Raw genomic sequence first — 18,651 nt, 5'->3', positions numbered from 1 at the left:
CTGCGAAAAACAGCCTCAGAAGTGCTAAGAACCTCATGAAGTAAGTCACCTCCCACAGTTTGGCCTTGTGTTTTTGTTCCATAGGCCATGAAAGCTGACAAATTATTTGGTGGCAAAAAGTGCTAGGGAGCCCATCTATAAAAGTAAGTATTTTTAAAGAACAGTCTTCAAATCCTATCTGGTATATCATAAATAAATGATATTACATGGCCGCTTGGGGAAACGAATTTTATCTTCTCGTGCTGAAAGTATCTCTCACTCGTGAGAGATACTTTCAACACGCGAGATAAAATTCGTATCCCCAAGCGGCCATGTAATGTTCTGTTTATTATATAGATATTGATGAAATGTCCAGATTTAAAACAACTTGTTTTATTCATTTTCGAAATGATGAAAAAGTGCTCACCAACCCGGCGCTAAAACACGCATGTTGTGTAACATGAAACAAGATATGAAAGTTATGAAAAGCAAATCATGATAATGTAAAATTTTGCAATAAAAATGTTAATGCTGTAGAGAAGAATTATATTAAAGTACAAAAGTATCTCACAATGAAGAGGACGCTCGCGTTTTAGTGGCTAATCGTGTTCGTTACCATGACGACAGCTATATTCTCACATGTGAAAGATAAAAATGATATGTTCACTGCGCGCAGTGAAGATATGATTTTTTAGTAACAGGAGAAATCCTGGTATTTCATCAGTATCTATGCAATAATATACATGGGTTAATAAGGAATTTAAAGCCCGGGTAAACAGCTTCAAAATTTGCCACAACATCCGTTCGAAAATCGCTGTTCAGAGATTGTCTAATCGGAGTGGGTGGGTGGGTCGTGGATCGTGGGTCGTTTGTCCCTAACCCTAACCCTAACCTTTCTTTTGATAAACGACTGGAAATTCTCGAAACACACAAGACCTAAGACCTAAGACAAATTTGGGCCGAGCACTGAGGGAGCTCATATATATCTTTTTTTATCTTCAAACAAACACGACCCATGACCCACCACCCACCCACCCACGCGATTTAGCCTCACCCGATGTTCAACAAACGTATGTTGAAGCAAATGTAAAAGGTGTTTGCCCGAGCCTCTACTATTCAAAGCTGCTTTCTTGGGGTATGGATAAGAAAATCACTGGAATATGCCAATGAAGCAAAAAAGGAAAACAAAGATTCCCCTGTTACGCAGAGTTGTTAAGAACAGTTTAAAGTAAAAAAGCAACACATACTTCTTGTAGCCATGGATGCTGTAAAACCATCTCAGCTGTGTATCGTTTTGTGGCATCTCGGACAAGAAGGTTTGAAATAAGATTCTTTGCTTCCAGCGAAATGCTGTCCCATTCCTTAGGAAGAAAACATTGCTTTTCATCGGTTAAAGGCCGCTTTTAAAACTAAAGTAGAAGTCCATGATTAAGAGCGAACGACTTTAACACGTTTCCATAATTCCTTTGCGTTAAAGACAAACTTGAGACTTTTAATTTGCACATTTTTCTTTAATTAAATACACTTGCATGTGCTGCACAAACCACTCCACTTGCAGTCGGGGACTAAAATGCGAGGGGGCAGCTCAAAGGGAGCGTAGAGAGGAGGGCCAAAAACATAAGAGGGACCACTGACACCGGTAACATGGTCCCTTAGGAGCAAGTCAATTTTGATGTCACACCGAAGTGCACTTGCAGAGTGTTCCGAAGAGGTTAGACCTACGACTTGCTGGACAGTCATTTGTTGGTCTACCCACTGAGCAACCTCGTACCCAGGGCGCTTTTCCCTTCCCACTGAGCTAACAGGTAGGAGGATTTCCTTTGGTTTACTGCATTTATTCCAACCAAATGCGTTTGATAAGCAAGCGTTGGATATCGCTCACGGACCGTTACCTTTTTCGTCCACGGTGATGCGTAACCCGAGGTTGTAAAATTTGCGAGCCATGCGCGTCAACATTCGAGCCACGCGGCGGGCGAACATGCGCGCAATACGAGTCAACACACGAACCATGCGAGTCAACATGCGAGTCACGCAGTTATTGAAAGCCGACCGTTTTATCAGTGCTATTTAAAATGGGTGCTTAGACTTCGAGTGCGTTCGATTCACCGTATTCCGGAATAAGAATACGCGGAGTGTTGATTCAAAACGGTATGTCTGGCGTTTTGAAGCAACAAGGATAATAAAGATATGTTTAAAATAGCATTTTAGCAGGTGTTTGACAATTTTAATGTGAATCTCTGTAAAAACGAAGGATTTCTAACTTCTATTCCGGAATACGGTCAATCGAACGCACCCTTAAATGCGACACTTACATGACTCGCAGTTTGTCAAGACCCGGGTCACCCCCTTTGTGGATTACGATTTTAGATTTAGATTTAGACTCTGGACCATAAATTGGTCAGAGACCGGGGTGATGTCAAACTTCTCACTAATCAAATGACAAGACACCCACCCCAGTCCAAGGCAACCCGAAGGCTGCTTTTTCAATGGCGTCCACTGTTCTTTCGGCAGGGCTGAGCGCCCCTCCTCTCCCAATTGCATTCACAACTTGTTTCCAGTAATAATGGTACTTATTTTAGCGACCTCAAATGGATGGAACGCTGAGAGAAACTTTGGAGTGCACGTGCTGAGATTCGAACCCGAAGTGCTAGGATGCCTTACGTCCCTAAATGCTCTTGGAGAAATTTTCTTTTCTTTTTGCTTTCTGAGTTTGTTGGCTCTCTACTCTGCTCCGAGAGATTTTTCCCCGGGTACTCCGGTTTTCCCCTCTCCCCATAAACCAACATTTGATTTGATTTCATTTCAGTAGATTTGTAGTCTCCCCAATAGGCTAGTTTCGAATTGTGCAGTAACAAAAGAACAAAGTCGAGGTTCAGGGGAATAATAAGCACTTTGTATTGTTTAAAACAAAGGATAATAAGTGTGTTCTTGTATTTGGCTTGTCCCGCCTCGATTAGCTTTTTTTTTAGCTATTTGCGTGGTAAACCATCCACTAATATCACATATAGCTAAATAGAGCGGTTTTCAATTTAGTGTCGAAAGTAATTAGTGAATTGCTGTGGTTTTGAAACCAAAACCAATTGTGGCTCGCCCGTGTACATTTTCCCGCGCTTTATGTCGGCTACGTGTAATTACTTCGAGTTTTGATTGGTTTACCGGATTGTCTCCGTCCTATTTGATTGGCCAAAGTAATTACTTTGGTTTTGGTTTTAGAGCGAGTTTCAATCGAGTGTTGTAAAATAAAAACCAAAGTTATTACTTTGGCCAATCAAAATGGACGGAGACAATCCGGTAAACCAATCAAAACTCGAAGTAATTACACGTAGCCGACACAAGGCGCGGGAAGATGTGCACGCGCGAGCCACGATCGGTTTTGGTTTCACTTCTGATTGGTTGAAAAAGTGGCGCGAGAACTTCGAACCAATCAATGAGTGAAGTAATGAAAAACCAAAGCAATCCGCTAATTACTTTTGACACTCAATTGAAAACCGCTCTACGACACTCCATTGAAACGCGCTCTAAAATTGTTGTTGTTGTTGTTGTTGTTGTTGGTTTGTCACAGTCATTCTCCACTTGTTTGTAGACTTACAAAGAATTACACCGAACCTTTTCTGGGAAGTCATAAACACCTTCCTGGATTCTCTTCATAAGCATGTCCTGAGAAGGAAAAGATGAGAATATCAATGCATAAACCAAATCATCAAGGCCAGTGCAATGCACAATTATAATACTAGATCATCATCAAATGATTGTTAATTTTTATGTAAAATCTTCTCGAATTGAGCCAAAGGGAAAGTCTTTTGCAAGAATTGGTGTATCAATCTGGAATTCTCTGCCATATTCTGTTAAATCCCTTAGGAAATATGAATTTCCGAAAAGAAGAGGCAAATTCTACGCGACACGCTTGAACTAAAGGATGATTATATTAAGTATCTCATTTGATCAACCACTTTAGGACATCATTTGTCGTAGTATTAACAATCTGTAGTTTGATTCTCTGCTTGTTTGGATTTAATATTTTTGTTACCGTCTATATTTACTCTTTCTGTGATGCAAGTTGGTAAGCTGTTCTTTTCGTTTCCCCCGGCCACATTGGCAGCAAACTATTAGTGGAGAAAATGGGTGTTGTAATTACTTTATTGTTCCATCTTGGATGTAAAATTGTTGTTGTTGCACGAACCCAGACAGTAGTGCAGATAGCCACTGTCATAACAAAAAATATATTCTTCGCTCGCCAAAATTTGAAGTCTTTATTTACATACCATCCTGAGTTCATTGTTCTCAGGGAGCATTTGGGTGCGTTGATATAGAAAATGAGCTATAAATAACATATAATAATTACATCGCTATAATTTCTAGGGAAGACTGTGTATTTTAGACGGATAATTTTATTTCTTGGTCACACTTGAAATCCTGGCAGAGCTGTTTCGACTCAAGAGATCAAAAAAGCAGCGCCAGTGGTTGCCTAAGCACCGCTAGCCCTAACTACTGTAACAATTAAGCTCTTTATTTAAGAACAATACGGCAGCCATAGCATGTCACAATATTATTTAAGATGGCCTCACCTGAGAAATTTACAAGCAAAAATAAGTGAGTCAGAATTTTTTCACTACACCCATTTCTTGTAGTTTAGGCTGTCTTTCGGCAGGAGTGGGTTTCTCTTTAAAATAGTATTATAAAAACTTAATAGCTAATCTAATAGCTGGTCTAATTTCTACACACCAGACAAGATTTGCAGTTTGCTCCCCTCTCCCATCCACATTCAGTTCCACATTTGCCATAGAAAGGTGGGTGACCAGACAACATGATGTAACTACAAAAAGCAAAGAAGGAAGTAATAAACAAATGAAATTAAGGACGGTGCACACTATTAAATTCAAAGGTGTTCTTGCGTGGTTTATGAATATGCGGGAAAAGCAGATCTTAACAAGTGTTATTGAAATCAACATCATTTGTAAAAAGCTTTACATAAAAGTTAATACAAAGCAATGTATGGCATTCTTTTCCAAACTGAAGCTTAAGGTAATTCCTTAGTATTGCATTGCGCATCCCTACTGCGCACGATTTTCGCGTCATTAGCGCGCGCACAATGAGCACGTGCGCATACAAAACGTAAGAGATTTCGCTCAAACTAAACCCGATAGCGAAATAAATGCTCCTTTTCTCTCAAACGAGCACGGTGACCCCCGATTTTTTTTTCAGGTATTTGCTAGGAACAGTCTAATAAAGAACATATTTGAAGAAGAAAAAAAGTTTGATAGTAGAACATGAATTTTTTTTGGAAAACAGTTCCGTACTGGGTGTATTTTACCCAAGGCGAGGACTTCAAGCTAACCACGGAACTGTCCCAAAAAGTGCACTATTCCCACAACCAGGGAATCAAAGTCGGCGTAAATGAAGCATTACTGCTTATGTAAATAAAAGAAGCTTTATTTTCAAAATAAAATGTTGTGTCTTTGAAGTAACCAAGACTTAATTCTGTATGAAGGTGATTCGAATTTTTAACGCGAAAACAGTAAAAATACCCCATTTTACGAACCTGCCGACGCGTAAACAAGCACGGTGACCCCACTTTTTAATTGCATTTTTTTAATGTTCATACCATGAATGTTAATTATGCCAAGTTTCCAAAAACGTTTGATAGTAGAACAATTTTAAGGGAATTACTTTAATTGTCTCTGAAAAATGCATGGTTACCCCTAATTTTCTTTTTGGATACAAAGAGCACTTGCTAAGTGCTGCTTTCAACCTTGGGGGTGTAATGAAAGAGCTGTGGAAAAAAACCCCTATTTAAAATCAACTTTTGATCAATAGCAAAGCTTTTCACATTTTGTGAAATTCTAGTGAGGTTTTGCACACTTACTCGAAGAAGAAAAAAATAATAGAGGGAATTTGCTTTTGGGAGCCTATTAAGTGCGATGATGTCCAGTTTAAGACAAAAATAATCCTTGACATTCTGTTAACAGAACAACTAAACCCTAACCCTGTACATCCACTCACAACATGCCCAACTGACTCCACCCTCTTGCTACACCCTCTACGCTTTGGACCTCCTGATATGCTCCCAAATGGACTGCGAATTTCCAAAATGAGTCAAAAATTGTTACAATAACAAAAGTCACAATTTTGTTCTTGTCAACTTACAGAATGACCCCAAGACTCCACAAATCACACCGTTTATCATATGTTGTGGCTTGAGTCTTAAAAGCTTCCACAACCTCAGGGGCCATATATTCAGCTGAGCCAACCTACAGAAAAAAAGCAAGGCTTTGCATAGCTTGCAATATTTTATAGTCAATAATTCGGAAATAAGGAAAAGTTGAACACTTGTAAGGAGGTGTGTGTAAAGAGAGGTACATGTAATTTTGATTCTGGGAGCATAAAAGCTATAGTAAATAAGTCAGTGAGAAGGTGGGTACACTTTCTCCAGGACAGGATGCCAGAGTTCACTAAGGGGTTTCACAGAGCTCTGTTTTCAACACGTTGATTACTGGAGGGAGACTTAACAGATTTTACTCTGTCAAATGCAAGATGATTTTACTCGTCAATGGAGGGCGTTTCAGGATTCAGTGGGATAATAACCAAGTGTGATGACAATGCTGGGTGAAATTGCATTTAAAGCAAGCAGCAGAAAAAAAAACTATCTTGATTTTAGCTTATTTTTCCTGAACATTAGATACTGAATAAGACTGAATAAGAGAATTTTCGTGCTTTTACGAAAGGTACTGTAGCAGCCACCTGCTTGCTGTTGCACATAAACAAGATTCTGGCACTGTGATGCCCTTTTTGAACAACTTTTAGAAAGCAGTCATTTTTTCTACATCCCCTGGCTGAATGCTAGCTAAATGATACCGGTGTTTGTAGTTCTGGTGTTGTGACTGAAGTACAAAGCCCATCAAGCCCACTAGCCAAGTCAAAATCACATATCTTGACTGGAGATATCTGGAGAACATAATTAAATAACACATCGTTAAGCACTACCTCGGAGGACATAGATCTGAATTACTTCCATTGTTCAATATGTAGCGTCATAACCAAGTCACATACTGTCAATACTTTGAACTTTTTATTTGTTTTGAGTAAATAACTATAGCAGCAAAGATGGATAAAACAGACCCTTGCTACATAAAAAGAGGCATCTCACAGTCTAGAGAATGAGGTACCAGTAAGCTGGACAATCTAATTTTCACATACCTGGTTTTCAAAGGCACAAAGAATGTTCTCTGGTTTTAAGTCTCTGTGAGCTATGCCTGGAAAAATTTTTTACAAAATTACATGTAATCACAATATCACTAACAAAAACAGACTTTTTAAACTACGGTGTTAATCCAGAATTTCAAGTACAAGCATATATTATCGATGGCTGTATGCCGATAATCTGTTATGGATAACTTTTTTTCAATTTTAAATAGCAACACCTGTGCCGCCTCACCCTGGTGTACTAAGTGACTGCACAATCCTTGCGTTTTAAGCTAAGCTCTAGCTCTAGTCTCCGTCTTGGGCATTCATTGAATCTTTTGTAGTCTTTATTAGATTATGTCTTGCTGCAAGCTTCTTATCATTGGTTAAATTTATTAGTGCAGAGTTTCTTGTCTCTTAGTATTTCAGTGTACGTCTCAATGATTACCCACCAGTTTTTTTGCTAGCTTCAGCCCGTACAAGTTCTTTCCGTTTTTACCAAGTTCAATTCTACCAAGGGAGTTGGACTTGCTGGTTAGGCTGCCTTACCTCAGGCAAGGTTCCATAATGAGATGACCGAACAACACCACATTTTTGATTTTGTCATTTAACAGCCAATTTGAGCAGTAATCACAGCCTTAGTCTGGCAATGAACTGGTTTTGAGTCATGACTATGTGAAACTCTAGCGTAAAAAGGGTTCCCAAAAAACAAAATGTAAGCACATTCTTATGGCTTTCCACATTTCATCCTGTTCCCCTAACCCATTAACACTTAAAACGCACCCCCAATCAGTGAGTAAACTTATCTGGCATTAGCCAGAGTAAAAGGACTCTCAGGTGGCAGGGTTTTTATTAGAAGCCAGGACCCAGGTACAGGTAATATGTACTAGCACCCGTCCACACTGAGAACAGTGCCCGCCTTTGCTCAAAGGAGGTCTCAAGATGAAAAGCCAGACTATATATAGGCCAGGGTGCCTGCTTACTCTATCACAAGGTCCCCTCTACTTTAAAACTTAATGAAACCCCTGAGGTGGAGAGAAGGGTTGAAGGTTTTAACCAATAACTTGGGCACTGGTCATGGCAGAACTAGGTGTGGTCTACCGGGGATATATATGGTATCACTACCGGGTAAGCGTCGGCTGCTGGTGAAAATCGCAGCTTGGGAGAGGGGTGATAGCCAGCCTGAGTTTTGGATGTCGATCGAAGTAACTGTCTTGAGAAGATTGCAAATTATTTTCTACAAAGTTCAAAAGTCATTTGATGTGTTAACAAAAAAACTCGAATATCTGTTAGTATAGGGCATTATCACTTGAATTTATCAATATTGGAAATGAAATAAAAGTGTTGTTTTAAGTAATGTTGTGTACTGTGTCTTCTCTTTCCCTGTATTTGCCATCTTGAAGAATGCCGGGTGTTGCAAGATACTAGGAATAATCTTCTTACTAGGTCCCTTTGATGCTTAGGGCATGAACTTACTGCCTCAATAGAACCTTCAACCAGATGAATTTATTCTTAGCTACATCTACCACTAAATCTTTTGTGAAACTGATAAGTTTATGACAAAATGTCCATAAGCAGAGTTCTGCCTACAGTCCTTTTTTACTAGTTTAAGACTAGTATTTAGTTACGCACCTTTTTTATGAAGAAAATCCAATGCCGACACAATGTCTTTCACAACCAAAGCAGCTTCTCTCTCTGTGAAAACTTTTTTCTTCTCAATGTGCTTGAGAAGAGGCCCTGCAATTATTGCAGCAAGATGGACGCAAATTAAAGCAAATGCAACCAATGTTTTGACCACTTTTTCTTCAAACAAATTTGTCTATTTTAAAATACTTTTTGCATCCTCTTATAATTTTCTTTGTTAAAATGTCTTGTGGACATGAACATTCAATGTTGATGTACAGCTGTAGCAGCTACAACTCCACTGTTTTCCTTCCTTCAATTTTCTTTGTCGTCTTGCTTTATGTAGTTTTGTTTATACATATTCATTTTTAGTCGAACCATCTGAACTACAGTCAACCCTCTGGTATTCAATTGATCTTGTCAATTTGGATGCATTCAAGATTACCTTCAGTTGGTGAAAATCTACATGTGGTCATCAATAATTAACCATGCAGTAATGTAAAATAATATTTTACCTCCTCTCATCTTTTCAAATACCAAATAAAACCTGAAAGACACATCAGATAAATAATTTAGACTTTAATTTAGGAGAAAAGCAAGGAAAGTACATTGCTTCTTTTTAACCAGAGTAGGGCAGGGGGAGAATACATGACAGTTGTGAGAAAGGCTGTGACAGGGGAATTTAGCAAGAGGGAGAAAAAGAAACCACCAGTTTGACTTTGTGCTCCTGCCTCATGGACCAAGCATGCATCATCCTTGATCTTTTTGGAGGTGTAGTTGTTGCAGCTCATACATATAAAACTGTAAACTACAGACTACCAGTGATGCACTCTAGGTCTTCCCAACAAGGTTAAGATCTTCCAACCACATAAACACTGAGTCCCTAGTTAAACTTACCAATGACTGTCTTCAAAGAATTCCACACAATCTACGATATTCCTATGGAAATGAAAAATTGGTACATGTTTGTAAGTTAGAGATTTCAACAAAATGTTGTTTAACACAACAACCAAACAAAACGACTCAAAGGCACAGATAAAAGAGGCAACAAGCCAAAATTACAGTAACTGCTTCAGATCCAAAGGTTTGAAGCCTACTGATGATTACTGATTGTGTGTCATTAGCCAGAGTATTTAGCAAAAATTATTATTCACCAAAGGCGGGGTCAGTTATTCATTTGATATTCACCGAGCCTGAGGTGAATAATTTTTTGTTTCAGTATACAGTGTATTACGTAGGCGACTATTTGAAAAATATGCACTTTCTTTAAAGTGATTAATTTCTTCATCTGTCACCTCGACAAAACGGCTAGCGGCCATTTTGAAAATAAACGCTTAGGTGATTATCAAGTATTAGTATCACCCAACTAGTGGACTAATGCAAATGCTGCATTTTGATTGGCTACGCTACTAGAGGACTATTAGTAATAGTCATCGAGTAGCGAAAAGCGTGACGCTTTCTTTCGTTTTATTTCCAAATAAATATATTTTCAACTTGCATTTGCTAACTTTATTACTGCCTTTTCTGTCCGACTAGTTGGGTGATACCAAAACAATTAGACCCTTCGCCCTCAAGGGCCACGGGTGTAATTGTTAAATAATGACCTCAAGTGCAACCAATCAGCGCAGAGAATTTTCAGTAATCACCTAACTAGGTAATTACACTAAAATCTATTATTGTAACTGTACTAGGAGTGATAGGGCTAAAGTGGAATGTTTTTGAACAAACAAAGATTAAGACCTTCAAAGTAACCTTTTATTAATAATTTATATTGTCTTTAGTTTGTACATGGAACTAAATTGTGTAAAATGGGGCTGCATCCTAAAATTTACAGACTTGTTTGTATAACTGAAGTGTTTCAACACAAACAGACTTTGAGGATTGTTACCTATATTATGCGCAGACATCTTCCCCATAAAATGTAGGAAGAGTTGGGATGTCAGCTTTTGCACCTGCAAATATGGTTCTTAACAATGGGGCAGCCCTTAGGCAAAAAAGGGTTAACTTATTGACTCCTCTGAGTGAGACTTAATAAACTTCCGCTAGTAAGATCCACTCAAAAACTATGTAGCTCAGTTGGTTAGAGCGTCACACCGGAATCGCGAGGTCACGGGTTCAAACCCCGTTGAAGTCCTGGATTTTTCAGGCTTCTCTACGCAATTGTAAAAATTGCATTCATACATGTAACTGCGAAGATCATAGCTTCACTTGAATTAAGGTATTGTAATAAGAAAAATCTGGAATGACACATAATTAAGTAACCCCATGGGTGATTTTGTTCAGTAATCTCTGTTTGAATTTCATGCAGGCTGTGAACATATATTTTTAAATTAACATTAGACCCTTAGCACCATCCCTTAGTTGGAACACTGTCTTACTTGTGTCTTCGACACTGATAAAGAAGCTCTATCTCATTGAGAACACGTTGTCTGTTCACCTTTGCTGTCTTTTCAATGATCTGTTTCAACAAAAAATTGATAAAAGATGAGAACATATTCTCTCTTAATTAGGTACAGTACACTGGTTGTCACTATGTGATTGGGTATTCCCTGATTATGATAGAGCGGATTTCAATTGAGTGTCAAAAGTAATTAGCGAATTGCTTTCAATTGGCATTACTTCACTCAGTGATTGGTTCAAAGTTCGTACTTTTTCAACCAATGAGAAGTGAAACCAACTGAAAACCAATATTATTGTGGCTCGCGCATGCACATTTTCCTGAGTGTGCTTTGTGTCAGCTATGTGTAATTACTTCGAGTTTTGATTGGTTTTTGGTTTTGGTTTTACAACACTCAAAAATCTTCAATAAAATCCTTACTAAAGGATACTCAACATTCTTACCAATATCGTTAAAGAATGCTTCTATGACCAAAAAAATCAATTCTATGCTTCCTTTGGTTTTCAAAACTTTGTTAATTAAAACTTAACTAAAAAAAGTGACCCAAGTTTTAAGCCTTGATTTCAAATAGACACCTGTTTATTTTAGCTGAAGTTTTCCTATTTAATGGTCCACCATTACTATTATAAACTTTAAAGTCTTGAGAGAACTGTCCAGATTGAGGAGAAAATTACGTCAAACACTGACAAGTTTAAGAATGCAATGCCTGTGTACGCAGTTGAATTAATTAATATGCAGCACAGGAGTTTCAGATGTTCAGACTTTTAGATTCGTGGTTTGCATATATAATAAGCTGCAAATACACGCTGAAAAGCTAGTGAGTAAAATAATGACATCACTTTTCCCTAAATCCAACCAGTTGAGGTGAATCAGTTGTAGTTTTGAACGAGATTAATGGCGGGCCATGAAATCCAAAACTTACACTCAAAGTAAACAGCCTTTGGATAAAAATGAAGGATTAAAATTTTGCAAGTCTAACACAAGAAGAAAACACACTTTCAAAACTGAAGGAAAAAAGGCAGTGATTTTTTTCGTCATAGTAGCACTTTGAATCTTTTTCTCCTTAAAAAGACCTCTAACTTATAGAATTTTTCTCTGTCTAGTGCCTGCAAAAATTTTACTCCTCAATGGGGAATTTAGGACAATGGCTGCAAATCCCTGTTAAGAATCAAAGTTTGTTATTACTAACCTTCACAGCATACTCATGGTTGGTGGTGAGTTTCACACAAGTCTTAACTGTGGTATGAGCTCCTTGGCCAAGGATATCATCCAGAACTTTGTATACATCTGGAATTAATCAAACACGGTGAATTTCAATTCATTGAGCACCAAAATGTAAACAGACTGCTTATTGTAGTAGCCTTCATTAATGATGTTGCCTGTGCATGTTTTTGACTGTACCATTCAACCTGACACCTGATTAAGAGAAGCATGAAGCAGTAAGAGGTCAAAACTGGAGAGATTTAAATGTCAAGTGAACATATTGTTAGACATACAATAATAAAGAAATTTAAAAACACTTTTAAAACAGTTCGTTCTTTAAGGTCTAGATAGCAGCAACAATATAGATAGTCGTATAAAAATAACAACTTTCTTTAATTTTCCAGATATGTTTCGACGGTACATCCGTCATCTTCAGTGTTACATATTTTGAAATTGTCATAAAAAGCCATTTTTGTCCATAAACTCCGCAATTATATGTCAAATACAAATCCTGTTGAAGCTGCCTGAATTTTTCAGGTGCAAAATTTTGCTTAAATTGTCCAGATAACTGTGAGGGTGATTGCAATCTTTCATCATCTAAAACCAGCACTCCAAATATACATTTCTTTCATTCACTGCAGTTTTCTAAGAAATTCCCCCTCAATCCCTCTCTCCTCCATCATCACCAGACCAACTACCGCCGTACCTATGCACTATAGTTTTGCCATGGCTTTGCAATTCATTAGGAGTACTTCTGAAGCATAAAAATAAGATCTTTTCCTGGATTGTGATAATCGAACACTTACATACCATAAAAGGTTTCGCAAACACTGTCGCTGGCTCGTTTTTTCTTTCTCTTCTTTTTCTTTGCTTGAGGCGGCGGCTGGAAAATGTCTAAATGATAAAAGCGCACATTTTTGACAAAATATGTTCTTTTCCTTTGCTGCAAAAGTTTCTTACAATCTCCCCTCCCCTGCTTCACAGCACCTACCTGTGTTAAAATACTACATACTAACCTATATTGCCAAATGTAAAATTATATGGCTGCAAGGATAGGTGATTTGAGATCAGTAGATTTAAAACACTGTTACAGTTCTTGTCCCACTTCTTCAAAAGCTGGATAACTTTTAATATCCAGTGGATATTAAAGTCACTATCCAGCGTGTAAAAGCGCATTTGATCATTTAATCATTGTGCGCCATAGAAAATCGTACAAATTATAAGTTCTAATTATTATTGTTAGATATTCTTTGCATTAAACACTGTCTGAAAGGTTTTCAAATATGACTTAAACTTAGAGGTGCTTAAAGTGAGTGTCAACTATTTATGAGTCAATGAGTCATGAGTCAATGAGTCAATGAGTCAACGAGTTAGAGCAGTTAATTAAACCATAAAATGAAAGGTAAAATTTCAGAGAGTGCTTAGGCCTAATCACTGAAACGAGGGCTTAGGCTTAATCAACAAATTATTGCTATATTGACTGTGAGTCCATTGACTCATGACTCATGACTCATTTGACTCATAACACACGCGTTCTCGCTTAAAGTATGCAAATTCACAGTTATGTGAGCAAATGCTTAAATCTTTGCAAATACTGAAACCATTGGATACAGTGACTTATCCGCCAGATAAAGTAATATGCCTTTAGACAAGTTGGGCTTGGCCTCTAGGTAAAGGTAAAGTCTGCTACGAGCCTAGTGGCCCATCAGGCTGGCGCTTATCTCCGGTTACTGTAGCATGAAGTGGCTAGGAGTATTTCTACTCGCTCCTGGATAGGAAGCTAGTCCATTGCAGGGTTACCCCCAGCATTAAATTTGCCGGTACCCATTTATACACCTGGGTGAAGAGACGCACTGTGAGAGTAAAGTGTCTTGCCCAAGAAGACAACACAATGACCCGGCCCAGGGCTCGAACCCGGACCACTTGATCTGGAGTCCAGCGCGCTAAAAGTTGACCTCTAACATGTTAGTAAATGGTAAACTTGTTCGCTTTCTTCCATCAGCGATTTGCTTCATGCATGTTTTTCATTATCACCACCAACGTTATTCCGGTGTTCCGGTATTGTTTCCATTTTTTTCCGTTCTCATATAATTCTCGTGATGGCTATACCTTCAATAGGAGGTTCCATATCTCCTCCAGGGTCAATGAGATTTTCTTTCTGCATCCAAGGATTCTCACTTTCGCCTCCTACTTTACCTGGCTCTGTCCTATGATCATGCATGCAGTTTTCAGGACTGGTATCTTTCTTACTCTGTTCAACTGAAGCTACATAATTATATACATGAAAACAGAAATAAGAATTGAGTGATTGATTGGTGATCTCAGGCAAGTCAATTAACAACTCTACTTCATCCTCATCAAGGGGAAAATATAATGACTATAAAAAACTAGATCATTGCATAATGCAGTTCTAGTGTTTTGATTGGCTTAGCCATCATGGTATATGAGCTAATAATATGCAGAACAAAATTACTCAATTCTGATTGGTTGAGACCAGTGCTGTTTTTGTCAAACACAGTGCAAAAAAAAGAGTTATTAATTCAGTGTAATTTACAGACAGAATCTTCCATTTGATTGGCTAATCAACGACAGGATTTGATTAGAACCAATCAAATCTTTTGTTTTGAAATTAAACTCAAGCCCTGGATGGCACAATTTTTGTGTGATTGTGTGATACGGGTCGCGGCGTGTGTTGCTTCTGCTTAATTAACCATCTCAAATTTTTTCATGTCTATTATTAATAAGTAAGCACATGACTTTTTTCATGCAATTATTTAGAATAAAATTAATGAGCACTTATAAATTTTTTCAAAGACTACAAATTGCACTCGCCCTGCAGGCCAGTGCAATTTTGCTTATCTTTGAAAAAAATTATTGGTGCTTATTTATTCCAAATTGTACTTGAAATCATGTGATTACTTACACTTATTATACCATGCTCTACACATATATATAACTATAAACCTCCTCTTTTTTGTTTTTACAAAATATAAGAAGGGAAGATTTATCCATCCATAATTTGTGGACATTTTTAATAAAACAATTATTGTTCCACCCTCACTTGTTGGATATGACATGATTATAGCCAAATTTATAGACCTTTTTCGCTTGTACAATTTGTTTTCCCAATACAAATCATGTGATAATACTCAGGAGGATTGGTCCTTTGTTTTGCTCATTAAAAAGAGAGCATGCAAGCATGAATATGTCTGCATGCACCATTTTTAATGAACAAAAGAAAGGACCAAATCTCCTGGGTATTATCACATGATCTGTATTGGGAAAACAAAACGTACAAGCAAAAAAGGTCTGTTGGGGCTACACACACGTCATTGCCTATCTATCACCTCATATCCAACGTACCCATGCTCATGGAATAAAAATTGTTAAATACAACAAAGGCAAGGTTCAAATTGCAACCTGGCCTGGATTGCCCAAAGCATGGTTAGCTGCACTAACAAGTATCAAATACCAAGGAAACTTCTAGGTTTTTATACCTCTTAACCAATGGTTAGTGCTAACCAGGCTTCAAGCAACCAGCTCCAAATTGACAAATTAGACATAGTTTGATGCAACTCTGGTTTGGTTTGTGGAAATTTGAATACATAGATCTACATCTACATCTACATGTTCCAGCACTCATCAAAGTCCCTTCTTGGCGGTTTTGCTTAGTCGTAAGCATTATTAGATACTGATCACTGCCAAGCCAGCCACTTCAGCTGGAGAGAACAGGACAGCCACAACACCCAAAGGCAGCACTTTCTCCTCAGCTCTTTTAAGATCCTGAGTGTTGATCCAGCCGGTGTTCGAACCCGCAACCTCTCGCATGAAGCCCGATGCTCAACCAACTGAGCCACCAGTGCGCCGCTTATAAATTAAAAAGTTAGGTTTTTCTTTTAACTTTTAAAGCTACCTTCAAGTTTCTCCAGACCAGTATGTAGCTGAGCATCAAACTTATGTCTTAATATAATGTCTACATAACATAACACAAACTTAATTAAAATAATTTAATGCTGATCGTCGCAGTTATTATATGGTTTTCATATAATTATTAACTCTCGTCACATCTTGTTAAATTAAATTAAGGAGTCAAGGAAATGCCCAATATGATTCGCTTGCAACATCACCAACATTAAAATAATAAGAATCAAGGTTGCGTCTGGGTGTCCGCCAACCGGAGAGTATTTTCCAAATACTCTGTGACCACATCAGACTCAGACAAAGTGCGTTTTTATGTGGCTTCACGAAACAACTGTCTGCATCGATGACGCGATCGAAATGGGAAAAATATTCGAAGTAAATCCAATATATTTCTTTATGTAATTAAATCTGTCATATTGATTAAGTGTCTTCACCTTTTCCATTGCTTTCGGTAGCATTTGCCAGCTAAATCAAACGAGAAAAAGCTAATCAAAATACTTGCAACTAAGCGAAAGAAAGATGCAAAGCGAAGCGATAGTGGAAAATGTATAAAGCGCCATCAGTTTTCTTATCAATCTCAAAAAAAAAAAAATTAAAGACATAGAGTCAACGACAAGTTCAAATATCAATAACCAATTGATAAAAACAAACCTTGAAGTTTTGACTGAAAAGAACAAGCTCTTCTACTTCCGCCATGATTTTTTTGTCCCGCGAAGTTTTCAAATCATGCTCGTCACGAAGATATTCCGGGAAAATACGAAGATTCCCGAGAAAACCCGCAATCGTTGGAGACCACCCCTCCCCCAAAAATCATAGATAAGAAAATGGCGAGTGGGGGAAGGGGCATTTCTGTTCCATTTTAATCTGTCAAAGACTGTGGCCAAAAGCGACAAACAAATAACTTGAAACAGAATGCTAGCAACGTGAATCAGCAACGTGACCTGATCACCATTTTATCTCAAAAAAATTAAAAATATTAATCTAACATTTTATTCACACAGGGATGTGAAGAGGAAGTAATACATGTAAATATGAAAATAAGATTTGTGACAGCAAAAGGACATTTAAAAGGCTTTAAGGAGGCTTTTGACATGAGATGAAGGTGGAAATCGGAGAATACCCTGAAATCCACTTACTCTTTCTAACATAAATGCTGGCAGTACCAGCTGCAAAAGGTTACCTCGGTTACCAGATGTTCTGCTTCTGAAGTTATGAAGCAGTATATGGATTACAGTTAACTGGGACCCAGGGTATCAACAGATGGGAATTAATAAACTAAAAAAAAAAATAGCAATTGCTTCATAATTAATATTTGATTTGATTTTAAGCAGAATAAATTAAGACTTAGCTAATTTTGGTGACAAACAAAGATTTATGTGTGGTGTCAAGGATAATAAAATGTTTCTTGGCAACAGCTTTCATTTTTAATCAGACCCTCACTCCATGGACCATACCCCAAAAAGATAAAATTGCTGAATATGACGACAATTCGCCCTTGTCACATGGCGGCCATATTGTCCCGGGAGACCAAAAATGCTTTGTTTTACCACGCCAAGCCTCACCCCCATGGTTTCCACTGTGAGGCTTGGCGTGGTAAAACAAAGCTTTTTTGGTCTCCCAGGACAATATGGCTGGTGTGTGACATGGGCGAATAGGAAGGGGGCAACAAAATCACAGGCACATCCAGAGGAGAGAAGACAAGAAAGCAAGTGACAAGTGCGTGAGAACTTTTCCCCATCTTTCCTCACCTCAATAAACTTCTAAAATACACTGGTACAATACTTACAGGGGACCTGCGGCTTATCTGTGAGTGTTTACGGTAGTTTGATACACCATGACTATTTCATTGTTGCAAGCTTTCATTGACTCAATTTGCCACTTGTTCAAGCTGCCCTAGGGGTTGCCCGTAGGAGTGGTCCATGTTGTGTACAAGTTCCTTCCACTGCAGAACAAGTGATCAGTGTCCTTCGAGTTTAATAGTGGATATTTACATGAGACGGGCACAAACTCAGGCCGGTATGAACTTGTACAAAATGCTTGAAGCCTGGTTTCAGGATGGAATGATATCTTTTGTCTCATAAATATATCGCAGGCCCAAAAGCATACAGGCTTGAAATTTCTGGATCAGGTTTGAGATTTGTTATTTACACGAGAACAAAATAGATTCAGACTGGTATGAGAGTTTCTCGCCTTTGTCCTACAACCGAGACAGTCATACTGAGCTCATTGTCAGGTAGGTCTTGTGTAAATGTAAGAAAAGAAATGTATAGAGGCCGATACAGACTCATGCCCGTCTCAGTTTGTGTTGGTCTCGTGTTAATACCCGTAGGCCAATAATTTTTCTCCTC

At 38.1% G+C, this 18,651-nt stretch overlaps 1 protein-coding gene across 5 annotated transcripts in view; it reads right to left on the bottom strand.

Moving 5' to 3' along the window:
- Positions 1-17,040, bottom strand: part of LOC137973528 (MAP kinase-interacting serine/threonine-protein kinase 1-like) — a 21,142-nt gene extending 4,102 nt beyond the window's left edge. The window contains exons 1-15 of one of the 5 annotated variants that reach the window (XM_068820359.1): positions 16,955-17,034; positions 16,738-16,768; positions 14,492-14,647; positions 13,193-13,276; positions 12,369-12,466; positions 11,160-11,239; positions 9,679-9,720; positions 9,297-9,328; positions 8,791-8,895; positions 7,174-7,229; positions 6,832-6,921; positions 6,124-6,227; positions 4,702-4,792; positions 3,586-3,636; positions 1,227-1,340 (exon numbers count right to left, since the gene is read on the bottom strand). In XM_068820359.1, the coding sequence (XP_068676460.1) occupies positions 1,227-1,340; positions 3,586-3,636; positions 4,702-4,792; positions 6,124-6,227; positions 6,832-6,921; positions 7,174-7,229; positions 8,791-8,895; positions 9,297-9,328; positions 9,679-9,720; positions 11,160-11,239; positions 12,369-12,466; positions 13,193-13,276; positions 14,492-14,647; positions 16,738-16,768; positions 16,955-16,999 (1,179 nt within the window). In that variant the 5' untranslated portion in view covers positions 17,000-17,034. Of the gene's footprint in view, positions 1-1,226; positions 1,341-3,585; positions 3,637-4,701; positions 4,793-6,123; positions 6,228-6,831; positions 6,922-7,173; positions 7,230-8,790; positions 8,896-9,296; positions 9,329-9,678; positions 9,721-11,159; positions 11,240-12,368; positions 12,467-13,192; positions 13,277-14,491; positions 14,648-16,737; positions 16,769-16,954 lie in introns of all 5 variants that reach the window. The other 4 variants (XM_068820361.1, XM_068820360.1, XM_068820362.1 and 1 more) reach the window with 4 other exon arrangements.
- Between the last annotated feature and the right edge of the window lie 1,611 nt (positions 17,041-18,651).

Source organism: Montipora foliosa, chromosome 10 (genome assembly GCF_036669935.1).
Source record: "Montipora foliosa isolate CH-2021 chromosome 10, ASM3666993v2, whole genome shotgun sequence".
Taxonomy (NCBI): Eukaryota; Metazoa; Cnidaria; class Anthozoa; order Scleractinia; family Acroporidae; genus Montipora; species Montipora foliosa.
The sequence above is the reverse complement of the archived record's forward strand: the minus strand, read 5'-3'. Positions and strand labels throughout refer to the sequence as shown.